Source organism: Lynx canadensis, chromosome B3, assembly GCF_007474595.2.
Source record: "Lynx canadensis isolate LIC74 chromosome B3, mLynCan4.pri.v2, whole genome shotgun sequence".
Classification (NCBI taxonomy): Eukaryota; Metazoa; Chordata; class Mammalia; order Carnivora; family Felidae; genus Lynx; species Lynx canadensis.
The window spans coordinates 17,867,544-17,880,619 of NC_044308.2; the positions used below are offsets into that span (position 1 = coordinate 17,867,544).

The following is a 13,076-nucleotide window of genomic DNA, read 5'->3' on the forward strand; positions in this document are numbered from 1 at the left end:
AGATGGAGAAAAAACATTTGATAAAATTCAACATCCGTTCAAGATAAAAACTCTTAACAATTTAGGTGTAGAAGGAATGTACCTCAGCATAATAAGGGCATATATAACAAGCCCACAGCTAACATCATGCCTAGTGCTAAAAGGGTGAAAGCTTTTTCTCTAAGATCAGGAATAAAACAAGGGTGCCCACTCTTGCTACTCTTATTTAACATAGTACTGGAAGCTCTAGCCAGAGCAATCAGGGAAGAAAAAAATAAAATAAAATAAAAAGCATGAAATTGAAAAAAAAAAAAAAGTAAAATTGTCTCTATTTGTAGATGACATGATTTTCTATACATAAAATCCTAAAGACTCCATCAAAAAAACTGTTAGATCTCATCAGTGAATTCAGTAAAGTTCCAAGATACAAAATTAACATATGGTAACATATTTATACACTAACAAGGAATTATATGAGAAGAAACAAAATTATCCCATTTACAATAACATTAAAAAACAAAGAATAAATTCAACCAAGGAGGTGAAAGATCTCTACACTTAACACAAAACATTGATGAAAGAAACAGAAGATAAAAATGGAAAGGTATCCTGTGTTCATGAATTGGAAGATTTAATACTGTTTACATTTCCATATTATTCAAAGCCATCTAGAGATTCAATACTATCCCTATCAAGATTCCAATGGCAAATTTTACAGAAGCAGAAAAAAAAAATCCTACAATTTATATGGAAGCACAAAAGACTTAATAGCCAAAGGAATCCTGAAAAAGAAGTATAAAGCAGGGGCATCACACTTCCCGATTTCAAGCTATATTATAAAACGACAGTAATTAAAATAGTATGGTAAACGCATGAAAACAGATACAGACCAACAGAACAGAAGCAAAAACCCAGAAATCCACCCCTGTATATACAGCCAAGTAATATTTGAGAAGGGAGCCAAGAATACTCAATGGTGAAAAGATGGTCTCCTCAATAAATGGTGCTGAGAAACCTGGATATTTACATGTAAAAGAATGAAGGTAGATCCCTATCTTGTTCCACTCACAAAAATTAACTCAAAATGGATTAAAGACTTGAATGTAAGAGCAGAATCCATAAAACTACTAGAAGAATCCATAGGTGGTAAGCTCCTTGACACTGGTCATGGCACTGGTTTTCTGGATATGACATCAAGAGCATATGCAACAGAAGCAAAAATAAATAAGTGGGACTATATCAAACTAAAAAGCTTCTGCACAGCAAAAGAAAATAGATCAACAAAATGAAAAGACAACCTACAGAATGAGAAAAAATATTTGCAAGCCATATATCCAATAAGGAGTTAGGAGCCAAAATATGTAAAGAACTCACACAACTCAGTCGCAAAATATATTTAAGTACATATATATATGACATATTATATATATACCCTTACATATTATAATATATATGCTATTATATATTATATATTACATGTCATATATATGATAATATATATAATATATATATGACAATTAAAAATGGGCAAAGCACCTGAATAGACATTTTTCTAAATAAGGTATACAAGTGGCCAACAGGTACATGAAAAGGTCCTCAACATCGCTAATCATTGGGGAGATGCAAATCAAAACCACAATGAGATACCACTCCATATCTGTGAGAACAGCTATCATCAAAAAGATAAGAGACCATAAATGCTGGTGCAGATGTAGAGAAAAAAGAATCTTTATCATTCTCCCTCAACCCCAGGCAGACTACACTATTAACAGAGGCAGTTTAAAGAACTGTGTTTCAGAGGAAGGACTGTGACCCTTCCTCAGCTGGGCAGTCCTGCTCGGAGCGACCCTGAGGCTTCTGCTGAGTCTCCACAGCCTTGTTGCCCCAGAGTAAAACGGGAGCATCATTTGCCTGATGATGTAGATTCCCTAGGTGCCCACAATGTTGGGCACTATTGTTCAATCAAAAGGACTGAAGACTACCTATCAAATCTGTTTCTTTAAAATATTAACACACTAAAAACGTAGTAAAATGTGTACAAAATGAGCTTCATGGTCTCTCTTATGCATACTTAATAAAGGCACTCTAAAGCACACTGTGCAGACCAATCAGTGAGACTGTGCTGGTTTACCACTTCTGTTTTTCACCTGTTGGGATAACCTTGAACACAAGCCCTGGGCACGCCTCGCCCCCTAGACACGGACACCTCCACCTTCTCCAACACTGTTGTATCATCTCTTCATTCTGAATCACCACCGCCGAAATTAAAAAAAAAAAAAAAAAAAAAGAGAGAGGAATCAATTTTCCTTCACAGAAGAAATTATTTTATTCCATTTGAAAAAAGTAAAGGATACAGATAATTATTCTTTGCCTGGCAAAAGCCATTTTCCCATGGGACTCAGCTCTGCCTGGTGAAGTTAATGGTGACACATTAGAGAAACCTGTGGCCTCCAGGGGCACAGTGAGCACAGACATTTGGCTGGAAGAGCATTCACATGATCAAAACATTTCCTGGAGCAAAGATTCACAAGCTCATTTTATCGTGAAGACCACTGTGGTTTTGAAGAAAACATTTAACTTTGAAGATACTTTAAATTTACTAATTGAACCCAGGGCAAGTCATTTTTCACATAGCTGAGAGGAGAAAAATTAGAAGCCCATCTCAAGTACCCTCCTCTTACACGATGAAATCTTCTCAATTTATCTCTAGGTCTGATGTGTCAAATGACATAAATCACACTCAAAGCTCCCTATCTGTGCAGTGGGTCTTCATCCCTGGTGGCAGACTTCTCCGAGGTTAAGCCACCAACCACGTAAGCCCATTTCCACTCTTCCTTGGGACCGAGATGGGTTCTGGCCACGCAGGCTCTCAACCCTCACCCCACACACCCCTGCTGCACCTGCAAGGCCTCAGAGGCTGACCCGGGACTCTCCGGAGCCTCCACATTGAGCACGACTGCTGCTGTGTAGAAGAGACAGGAAAACCTCAGGCTGATGGGTGCCTGACCCCTCTTTAATGGCCTCCACGGCAAGGGTCACCATGAGGCCCTCCATTAAGTGTTTGGTCTTTAACATCATAAGCTGCACTATACAGAGAGCGTATTTACCCAAAGAAAAACACTGAGTCCCTTTCTAGTGCAATGGTTCTAGAATTCCTTAGAATCAAGGAAGCTGCAGGAAGCATACCCATCCTCCCTGCACTTCCCTTCCAGGTACACACAGGGGCTGCTGCTCTCAGCAACACTGGACTGGTGACTGTTCAGCCTTAGAAGCATCACACATTGGGACCTCGGTGATAGGCACTCATTCTTCTCTCTGCACCTACTCAGCTCCAGACACTGGCAACAATTCCTTCTAAGAATGCTAACTTAGGGAATCTGGTTAGCCACTGCAGTGAGAATACACCCCAGGTGAAACTGAGCAACAGCCCCAAGTGTTCCAGCCAAGACATGCTGGACACACCATGCAGCAGCTTAAAACAGGCCTGTGTGTCACTAAGTTAGCTCTGGAACTACAAAGAACAGAACCGCCGTTTACTCAATATTAGAGCAATTTGGATTTAGGGCATTTTCAATTCTAGAAAGGACACTGCCTCAAAAAAGCTAACTAGTGGGGCAAATATGAAGTAGGGCCAGTTACAATGGTTATCTGTCAGACTCCAAAACAGGGTGATACTCAACGCTACTGGACAGCTCCTTTGCCAGGGAGACAAAGAACATCATTTGTCAGTTGGTCATCCCTTCACAGCAGGCAGGGGACACCGCACACAGCCAAGTGACCAAAGCTGACCCCAGAGGCTCCCACACTGAAGGTCCAAGGCCGCTCTTCAACTTCCGAACACATCCAACTTGAGGGCCCACACAGTGCCAGTCCACAACATACCTTCAAGAAGTGGCACCTGCCACGTGAAAATGTTTCTCTTGCTGTTAACTTCTGGATGTAGGAGGCTGAGGGTGCTGGTGTTTTGGCTCCCACAGCCTTGGGTTAGGCAAGCCTACTCCCCAAGGTGAGTGTTACTGAGAACACAATGGTGTTTTCTGAAACGTGTCCGTATGTCACAGAAAAGGAAATGCGGCACCCAAGGCTCTGGCCGATGGCAGGTGATGCATGTTAGGAGGTCAAATGCTGACACTGGCCGGACTCTTTAGGAACAACGATGGCTAGTTCCCTGCCCGGGTGGTCTGACTGAACTGGCTGTCTGAAAAGGGGATGGTTGGCACTGGGACGGCTACTCTGGGGGCTTGCCCTGGAACTGCACTCACGGTCATCGAGCCGTTGGGGACAGTGGTTGTGTTCAAGCCGCTGGGGATCTCGCCAGTAGCCTGTATTTTAAAATAGACCAAATAAAACACTGGTAAAACAATCCCAATTAGAAGCATGATAAAAACAGCATTCCACCACTGAATCCCACAGTCTGCACCGTTTGTTGGGGTCTTCGGAGGCGCTGGAAGCAGCGGCTGACTGGAGGTCTCTCCACAGCAACTTTCATTTAAAAAGATTTCTGACTGCACGGCGCGCTCAATATTCTGGTCAATGCCCTTAAAGAAATCCGTCAGTGGGCTGGACAGGGCACTGGCGCCTACAGCTGCCCTGTCTGGGTCTGGCAGCTCCTCGAAGGTCACTCTAGTCTCTGAGGATGGGCTTGGGATGGGTCTGAGTTCTTTGTGGGTCTCTGTTAGGATCCCATGATTTTTCACTGGGATCTTAATAGATTTCAAAGCATATAAATCTTGTTCTCTGATGAAGTTGTTGACTTTCTTGATATCTGCGACCTAGGGAAGTCATGAAGACAAACATCATCAACTATGTAAACTCCTTAGAACTAATATCCAAAAAGTAGCTCTTTCTGAAAGAGGATCCAAGCCCACCCCCCTTTAAGACCCTGATGAATATTGGAAAACTGCACCTGCACACATAATGAGTTTAGGCTGAATAGCTGTTTTTTCGCTTTAACCCAGCCTTATCACAGTTCCGAGCAGATTTACAAGTTTGAATAACATATAATCGGTTTTTGGAAAAGCGTTTTTTGTTTGTGTACAGTGTGACTGCAACACAATGTTTTTAGGTGAAACCCAGTCATGGTACTAAAAATGCTCTAGTAGCCCTTTCTACTTCTTCTAACTTCTGAGGCAACAATGCCCCCGTCTGGCTGACTTCCCTCCCACATCAGAACCCAGTACAGTAGCTGATTACATTAGCGATCGCCAGACCAAACCTCAGCCAGCTTGACACTCAGAACCGACTTTAACTGTAATTTTGTTTTAAGAGGTAAGTCCTCATGATTCTACCATGTTTTCATGCCCAGAAGTACTGTATGGTATATAAACTTATTTTGTAGATAAAAGCAATCGAGAGTTAATTCACTTTGAGGGTTTCCTAACACTTATGATACTTAGTAACACGTAGGGAATCACACGGATGTAGCTGGAAAGTACAGACTGAAATCTCCATTCAATATTAGGACTCCAGAAGAGGCAGCACTATGGGTTTCACAAAGTAACAAAGAGCAAGACAAATCTTAAGGGAGGGGTGGTGCAAAATTTAAGTCAAACCCTCCCTCAAGCTAATGTTTGGAACTTAATGAAAGTGTCAGAGATGGACTTTAAGGTTTTAACTCATAAGTCCACTTTAACTAGAGTGTAACTACGGCCAACAGACCTTTAGACAGCACCTTTTTCAAATCAATCATCTCCATTATTTTACTTATTGAGCAATTGTTTTTATCATCTAGTTGAACTGGGGCCGTGGACATGTTTAATTTACCATGTCCTGAAACTAAAGCATAAGGTGCTTGAGACCTTTTTGTCTTTGCCCTTCATAAACTAAACACCAAAATTTATTTACTTTCAATAGGAAAACTGATTACTTATTGGAGGCATTATATGTACAGTCTTCATGGCTTAATTAAGCCCACTTTTCTAAGAAGCCCACTGCATCCACTCAGATCTTTGTAGGGTAGGATTCATTTGCGGCCCATGTTCAATAAACCATACAGTATGCCTACTAGAAGCTGGTTAGAGAGTCAAATATAAATCTCAGTACAATTGAGAGACCACTATGTGTCCCTAGGAGGTCAGCCTGTGTATTTCCTCTGGGAAATACCACAACATCCTATACAATGTGTTTAGCCATTTGAACCTCGTTAGATAAATAACAAGACACTTTAAGGAAGAAAAGATTTTTAAAACAAATTGGTTAGACAGCCTTAGAGGAGGCCATAGAAAGTTATAACACAGTGTTATTAGCAAAATGAAATAAAAAGTTTCAATCTAGGAGAAAATGCAGCAATTCTATAAATACTTTCCTACTTACTTTGCCATGTTAATCACTCTGAATGCTAAAAACATAATTAAAGAGAGAAACAGGGTTATACAGATACACAGCGCACACAGGCTAGATCAAGCAGTTCTAAAACAGAGAACGTCAAACTTGACCAATCCAATAGGCTGCAACCAGCAAGAAAAAGAGAAGTAGCCAAAAAAAAAAAAAAAAAAAAAAAAAAAAAAAAAAAAAAAAAAAAAAAAGCAACCCTACCAAACAAATCTTGGATATATTCTGCATGGCACCTTTGGCCCTGGCAGGTCTTAAACAAAATATGCTCAAAACTATATAAAAAAGGTTTCCGAAATTACTTGGAGGGACAGGGAGAGAAGTGCTCTGCAGAGAGAGAACTGGCCCAACACCTGAGATTCCTAACCCTCACTTTTTATGACCCCAAGGTTCAGAACTCAAAGTACTTCACCTGCGTTCCATCTCGGGCCAGATGGGAAACCCCTTCACCGATACCACGGGCCTCTGGACACCACCCCTGGGGGGGGGGTCAGGAAGGGGCAGCAAGGGCCCCCACCCTTCAGTGAGGTCCTCTGTTCCTCTAAATACACAGGAGCCACCTTCACCCGTGGGGTTTCTTACTTTGCAGCCATACTGAAGAGCGAGCTTGTTGAGGCTGTCCTCCTGGGCCAGTTCCCGCTGAAGCAGCACCACGTCCCCTGCTCCTGGCTGGTGAGGGTGGGGGGCACCCTTCTTCTGGCGCTCCTTGCCCCGGGGCCGCAGAGCCACGCGGTGGGACTCTTCCTCAGAGGAGTCCCCTGAGTCCCCACCACCGTTCTCAAACATGTAAACGTGGCTGGTCGGAGTCCTACAGACAATGGCTGGGCCTTGGAAGGTCTTGGTTAACACTTCCTTCTGCCTCATTTTCTTAACTGAAAACCAAACCCCAGGGTTAATTCCACACAAGGCACATCCATTCCTCTTGCGGCTACAGTACAGGTAAAGGACTTATTGCTAGAGAGATTACTCCCGTCCCCTTTCACTATAAATACTCGACAGATACCGTCAGTACAAAAAAGAATGTGTTTTACGCTAGCTCAGATGGAGGGTGAGGGAAAGGTAACTGCCTAACTGCACACTTTCTGCATAGAAAATGAAAAGAATCGCGGGGCACCTGGGTGGCCCAGTCGGTTAGGGGTCTGACTTCAGCTCAGGTCATGATCTTGAGGTCTGTGAGTTCGAGCCCCGTGTCGGGCTCTGTGCTGACAGCTCAGAGCCTGCAGCCTGCTTCGATTTTGTTTCCTTCTCTCTCTCTGCCCCTCCCCCGCTCGTGCTGTTTCTCTCTCAAAAATAAAAAAAAGAATAAAATAAAAAAAGAATCCCTCTTTCCCTCTTATTCCTCATCCAGAGCCGTGTCTCCCCAAAACCCATACAGATAAAGAAACTTCTCTTTTGGGTGTCAGAGGAGTAGAGAAGCTACCGAGATCCCCCCCAAGCAGAGAGGTTCCCACCCTCCCTGTTCTGTGAATCTTAACTCGGAACTTTGGACAAAACAATTCTTGTTCATTACTTTACACATTCCAAAATATCCTCACCAAGAAGGTCAAGACTTAGGGCTCTTGCTTATGAGCTCTAGGAGAGTACAATACTCTCGATTTCAAGTGCCGAAAGTTTGAATTACACAGTATGCGGGGCAAGTTGGGGAGAAAATCCTTGTCGAGCTAAGAAATTCCCTTTGTCGAGCTAAGAAATTCGTCCAGTTTCTCGCAGGTCCCTCTGTCTTCATTACATCCCACGTCTGGTTTTTATTTTCACCTCCTGCCAAGTGCCAAAGCCACGCTACCCCCTCTCCCCTCTCCAAACTGTCCGAATGAGGTTCCAGACACGAAATCTCAAACACGGGGAATGACAGCCTCCGAAAGAGCTGGCATCAGAGACCGGGGGGGGGGGGAGGGGGGGCTTCGGGGACAGCCGGTGGCCCCCCCGCGGCCGTGCCGCCCACTCCCTCTAACCCGCACCCTACAGACCCACGGGCCCGGAGGAGGGAGAAGGCAGGCGCCCGAGGACCGGCCGGCCTCCCCGTCCGAGCTCGGGGCCTGCGAGGGGCCCCGGAGGCTCCCAGGCCTCAGTTTCCCTCAGCGCTCCTTCCGTGCCAGGAGGGCGGTCCCCAAACGGGCGCTGACAAAAACAAAACGGGGCGCGGCCCGCTCCTAGGCTTAGATGGGCGGGACCCCAACATTCCCCAAAGACACGACCTCCGACCTCTGCCCTCCAACCCCGAACAACCTCCAGCCAGCCCCCGACGGTGGCGGTCACTGCCCCTCCAGAGGCAGGAAGCTGGCCCACCCGCGAGCCGACCAGCTGGGCGAAGCAGCCGCGCCACTGAGGGCCCGTGCTGTCCCCCACCCAGGACCGCGGCCCCTCCTGCAAACCCCGGTACCTCAGCGCCCGGGATCCGCCGAGACTCGCCGCCGCCGCCGCCGTACCTGCTGATTGGCTGCGAAAATCAGCAGGTCTCCCGGGGGCGGGGACGGCGAGACAGCCAATGAAATCAGCGCCGCGCAGGCTCTGGAATGAGCCGGGTTGAGCTAAGTCGGTACCGGAAGCTCAGCCCGGGGGCGGGGCCTGGGCGGGGCGGGGCTCCAGCTGTCCGACACGACTCTGGCCCCGCCCCCATGCCTGCCACGGCGGCACCAGCTGGTTCCAGCTGCAGGTTTTGCTTCTGCTGTAGGCTTTAAGACCCCTTACCACCCTCTCCCGGTCCTCTGCTGACCCTCAGCTTCCTCACCTGTAGAAGTGGCCTGTGTGTCAATGATGTTTAACGAGGGGGTGGATTCCCAGGAGAGCGGGTGTCCCCTGCTGAGGCCTCCCGCTGCGAAGCGGCTCCTCTGGGCTGGAAGGACCCGGGGTCTCCACATCTTGAGCCCTTACCACCACAGGAGGCGTTTGCCCCGGCCCGCTCAGGAAGACACAAAGTCCACCAAAGTAAAACACCGAACCTCGACAACACGGACCAGAACAACACCATTTACCCAATGTTGATGGTGGAGGACTCCTTAAGCCTAATAGTGATGGGTGAACACTCTCATGCACGAAAGCACAAAGGTTTAAAACTTCAACCCCAAAAAGGAAACCAAAATTAAAAATCAGACCGTAACCAGGGGAAAATAATTGCAACATACACCACAGAAGATTAATATCCTTAACTGAGACACACCTCATCGAATTAATGAGAAAGTCATGAAGAGCCCAGTAGATAAATGGGTGGGGACAATTCACCAAAGAATACAAATGATTAATAGGGAAGAAAAATGAAACCTCAGTAGCAATCAAATTAAACTACAAAGCAAAAGGATAAAAACAAAAATATCTCTCCCTTTTTAGGCTTTCCATCCTAGTCAAAATAAAAGTGAAATTCCTTATCTTGGGAGACAAAGCCCAGGATGATGTGAGGGCTTCAGTCCATTCTCTGCCATTTACTCATTCTTTTTAGCCCCTCTCCCTTTTTCTGCTGGATTTTAAACACCCAGATCTCCCACCCCTGGCCCTTCACAGGAATGTCCTTCTTTCAGCTGCTGGTACCCTTGGACTTTCTGACCCCCAGGCCTCAGATTAGTCACTTTCTCAGCAGAGCCCTCCCTGTCCCCCCCATATACCAAGGCTCTCCCTCCATTTACTTGTTAATTGCCAGTTAATTTACTTGTTTAATTGCCAGAATCCTCCTGTCCCTAATTATCACCTGTTGCTCACCACAACCTGTGTCCAATTCAAAGCCTACACTCAGTAAAGACTGGTTCAACAGGAGAACCATTAAGTGACTTGACCCGGGCTACATAGGAGCTACACAGGAGGGCAGTGGCAGCAGCAAAATCCAAATCCTAATGTGTCTGACTCCAAAAGCCCAGCTGGCAGCCACATCTGTACTGGCCCAGAGGGCTTGGTCGTGGCCCGGTGGATTTGGCAAGTCTAGGTATCAGAATCTAAGAGTGTGATTACCGGGGAGAGAAGTCAGAGCAGAATCTGCAAAGCTGAATTAACATAGCCACTCCCTGATCAGTTACACGTGTTTCTTTCGTTCAGCATGTCTAATAAAAAACAAATCCAAACCCCACTCCCAACCTCCCTCCCCCCCCAAATCCAGGTTCAAGAGAGATTTTATTTGAAAAGATTATTGCAAAGGGAGAAGATTGTTGCAGGAGGGAGAACCCTCTGATTATAAGGTCTGTAAGCATCTCAGGAGTTAGGCAGAAAAGGGCTTTTCTTTTATAGAGAGAGATGAACAAGGCTAGAAGGAGCCAGGTGCAAGGAAGTGGAATAAAAGGGTGGCAGAATTGGGTATTAGACATGAAAACATTCTACCCGAGGCCAGCCTATTCTTGAGAGGGATTGTATGCTGGCTCAGGCTGAATGTGAGCTAAAGTCCATTCGGGCACCTGGATGAAGGAGAGAGGCTTAATGGAATTTCAGTTAACAAGCATTTTGTTCTGATTGATCAGAGGGGACAAGGGGCTCAGCTAATCATTTATGAGGCAAAGAAACAGAATTTAGAGGGTCTGTGTCTCACCTTGTCACAGGTAAACAAGGATGGCATCCATGAGTCTTAATTTAAGTCGTATGGGGAAAGAAGTTTCTTTGCAATAAGCCGTTTTCCAGAACACAATGGATGGGTGGGGATGGGGAGATCTTAACCTTCGCTGTTTTCCAGCTGTTTTCCAGGAGCACAGGGCGTGGTAAAGTCAAACTTCTGTCTGTGGATCTATCTCCCCATCTCAAGCCCTGGAGCACAGTGGTGAGTAAGGCGCTGCAGCCTCTCGTGGGGCTTACACTTCTAAAGATGAGCCACAACAAAGACATACTTAGAAAGAGCATGACAGATTATGCTAGATCCTTGAAAAAAGAAAAACTAGGTCATATGCGTTAACCCAAATTACCCAAACTTCATAAAGGCCAAAGGATGGTTGTGTGTTCTTCCAGTATCACGCTGGAGCTTGGGTAGTGAGCCTGCCCAAGAATAATCTGATTCTCTAAAGCAGCAGTTCTCAAAAATGTGGTCCATCTGATCCGGGGGACCCCCGAGACCTTCTCACTGGGTCTATGAGGTCAAAACTATCTTCATAGCAATGCCAACATTATTTTCCTTTTCTACTTCATTCTCTGTTGATAGACAAGTAATTTAGCTAACATATATTGAGTCCATACTGGATACAAGGCCACACAACACTCCTGTGAGGTATTATTACAATCCCCAAATTACAGATGGACAAACTGAGTGCAACAGAAATCGCAAGATGCCTAGCCGATACCCATTCTAGCCTTTTGCTTCGGAAAAGAACCCCAATATTATCTGGGGCAGCAATGTGCCACGCTGACAGCTTCTTGCAGTGGGGTGTGACTGTGAAGAAGTTTCAGATAATGGATCGTAAGGGGAAAATGTTGGGTGGGACTTCTGACAAAGCTTTTCAAAGGCAGACATCGGGAAAAGCTCTGTATAGTATGGGTGTTCTTTTTACCCTCTTCTCGCTGCCTGGGATGAAGATGTGATGGCAAGGGCACCTGCACTCATATCGGACATTGAAGCAACTTTGGAGGTGGAACCCATGTGCTCAGGACAGCAAAGCAGAAAAGATGGAAAGTGTGTAGGAAAGAACTAAATGTCCCCATTGTTTAAGAGATTAAGATTTCTGTTAGGGGCAGCGATGCAATTCCTGAATTAGATATTTGGGCACAGAGGTTATATGTCCTAGATGTCATGGCTAGCAAGTACAAGAGGCAGAATTCAACCCCAGACGGTGACTACAAAAGCCCACGTTCTTATAAAGGCTTCTGGGCAGAATTCCGTTTTGCTTTCTCCGCTGGCCCAGCTCAGCCAGGATGCCTACTAACTTGATTCTGAAGGAACTAACAGTTCCTTCAGAAACATATTCTAGTTTTCTCTCCAGGCCCTTGGCTAGGTTGGCTGAGATGCAGGTGAGGTCAGAGAGGAGGTGCTCGAGCAACACGGCTCCCCCTCTGCACTGTGTCAGGGTCACATCCACCAAGGACAGTCCCACGGCTCCGTCGCTGAGACAGCTGCGATCCATCCTCCACAAGCCGGCAGGCCTACTCAGATGCCCCTCAAACTCCTGCCAAACCTACAGCATCCTGTCTGTCCCCTGTGACACCCTGCTGTGGACTGAATTGTGTCTCCACTAAATTCAGATGTTGAAATCCTAACCCCCGATGTAACTGTATTTGGACATAGGGCCTATAAGGAGGTAATTAAGGTTAAACGGGGTCATAAGGGTGGGGCCCCGATCCAACAGAATTAGTGTCCTTGTAAAAAGAGACACCAGAGAGCTTGCTCTCACTGTCTCTCCTTCCCTGCTCACACCCAGAGGAAAGACCACACAAGGATGCAGCAAGAAGGTGGCCAGATCTGAACCAGAATCTGAACCCTGATGGACTTTGGTCTTGGAATTCCAGATTCCAGAACTATAAGAAATAAATTGCTGTTGTGTAAGCCATCCAGTCCGTGGTGTTTTGATATGGCAGCCCGAACTAAGACACCGACCTTCTCCCTGGAAGGGCAGAGGATGGAAGGGAACAGATGCTGAGTGGCTGACTTCTACTAGATATTGCAAAACTCCACTGGGCAGAGAGCAGAGATTTGTACTGGCAAAGTCATTAGAATTTCTTAGGCCGCAACTTCTCATTTTAGAGAGAGGAATTTAAGACCCAGAGACATAGGGGACTTGCCTGATGGTGCACAGGAGGTTAGCTGTAGCCTTGAAGCCCGGGGGGAAGATGAATGTGTTTAAAACTAGCGCTGCACTTACCAGCTGTGTGAC

At 45.8% G+C, this 13,076-nt stretch overlaps 1 protein-coding gene across 2 annotated transcripts; it reads right to left on the reverse strand.

The window, feature by feature from the left end:
• Positions 1 to 2,280: 2,280 nt before the first annotated feature.
• On the reverse strand, positions 2,281 to 8,750 carry LYSMD4 (LysM domain containing 4). Of its 2 annotated transcripts, none has more exons than XM_030317496.2 (3): positions 8,690 to 8,750; positions 6,892 to 7,181; positions 2,281 to 4,751 (listed from the first exon to the last, which is right to left on the reverse strand). In XM_030317496.2, exons 2-3 carry the CDS (start codon positions 7,171 to 7,173, stop codon positions 4,140 to 4,142), a joined length of 894 nt encoding a protein of 297 aa, XP_030173356.1. In that variant the 5' UTR covers positions 7,174 to 7,181; positions 8,690 to 8,750; the 3' UTR covers positions 2,281 to 4,139. The 2 variants fall into 2 exon arrangements, with proteins under 2 accessions (XP_030173356.1, XP_030173357.1); XM_030317497.1 differs by lacking the exon at positions 8,690 to 8,750 and adding an exon at positions 7,424 to 7,463.
• Positions 8,751 to 13,076: the final 4,326 nt, after the last annotated feature.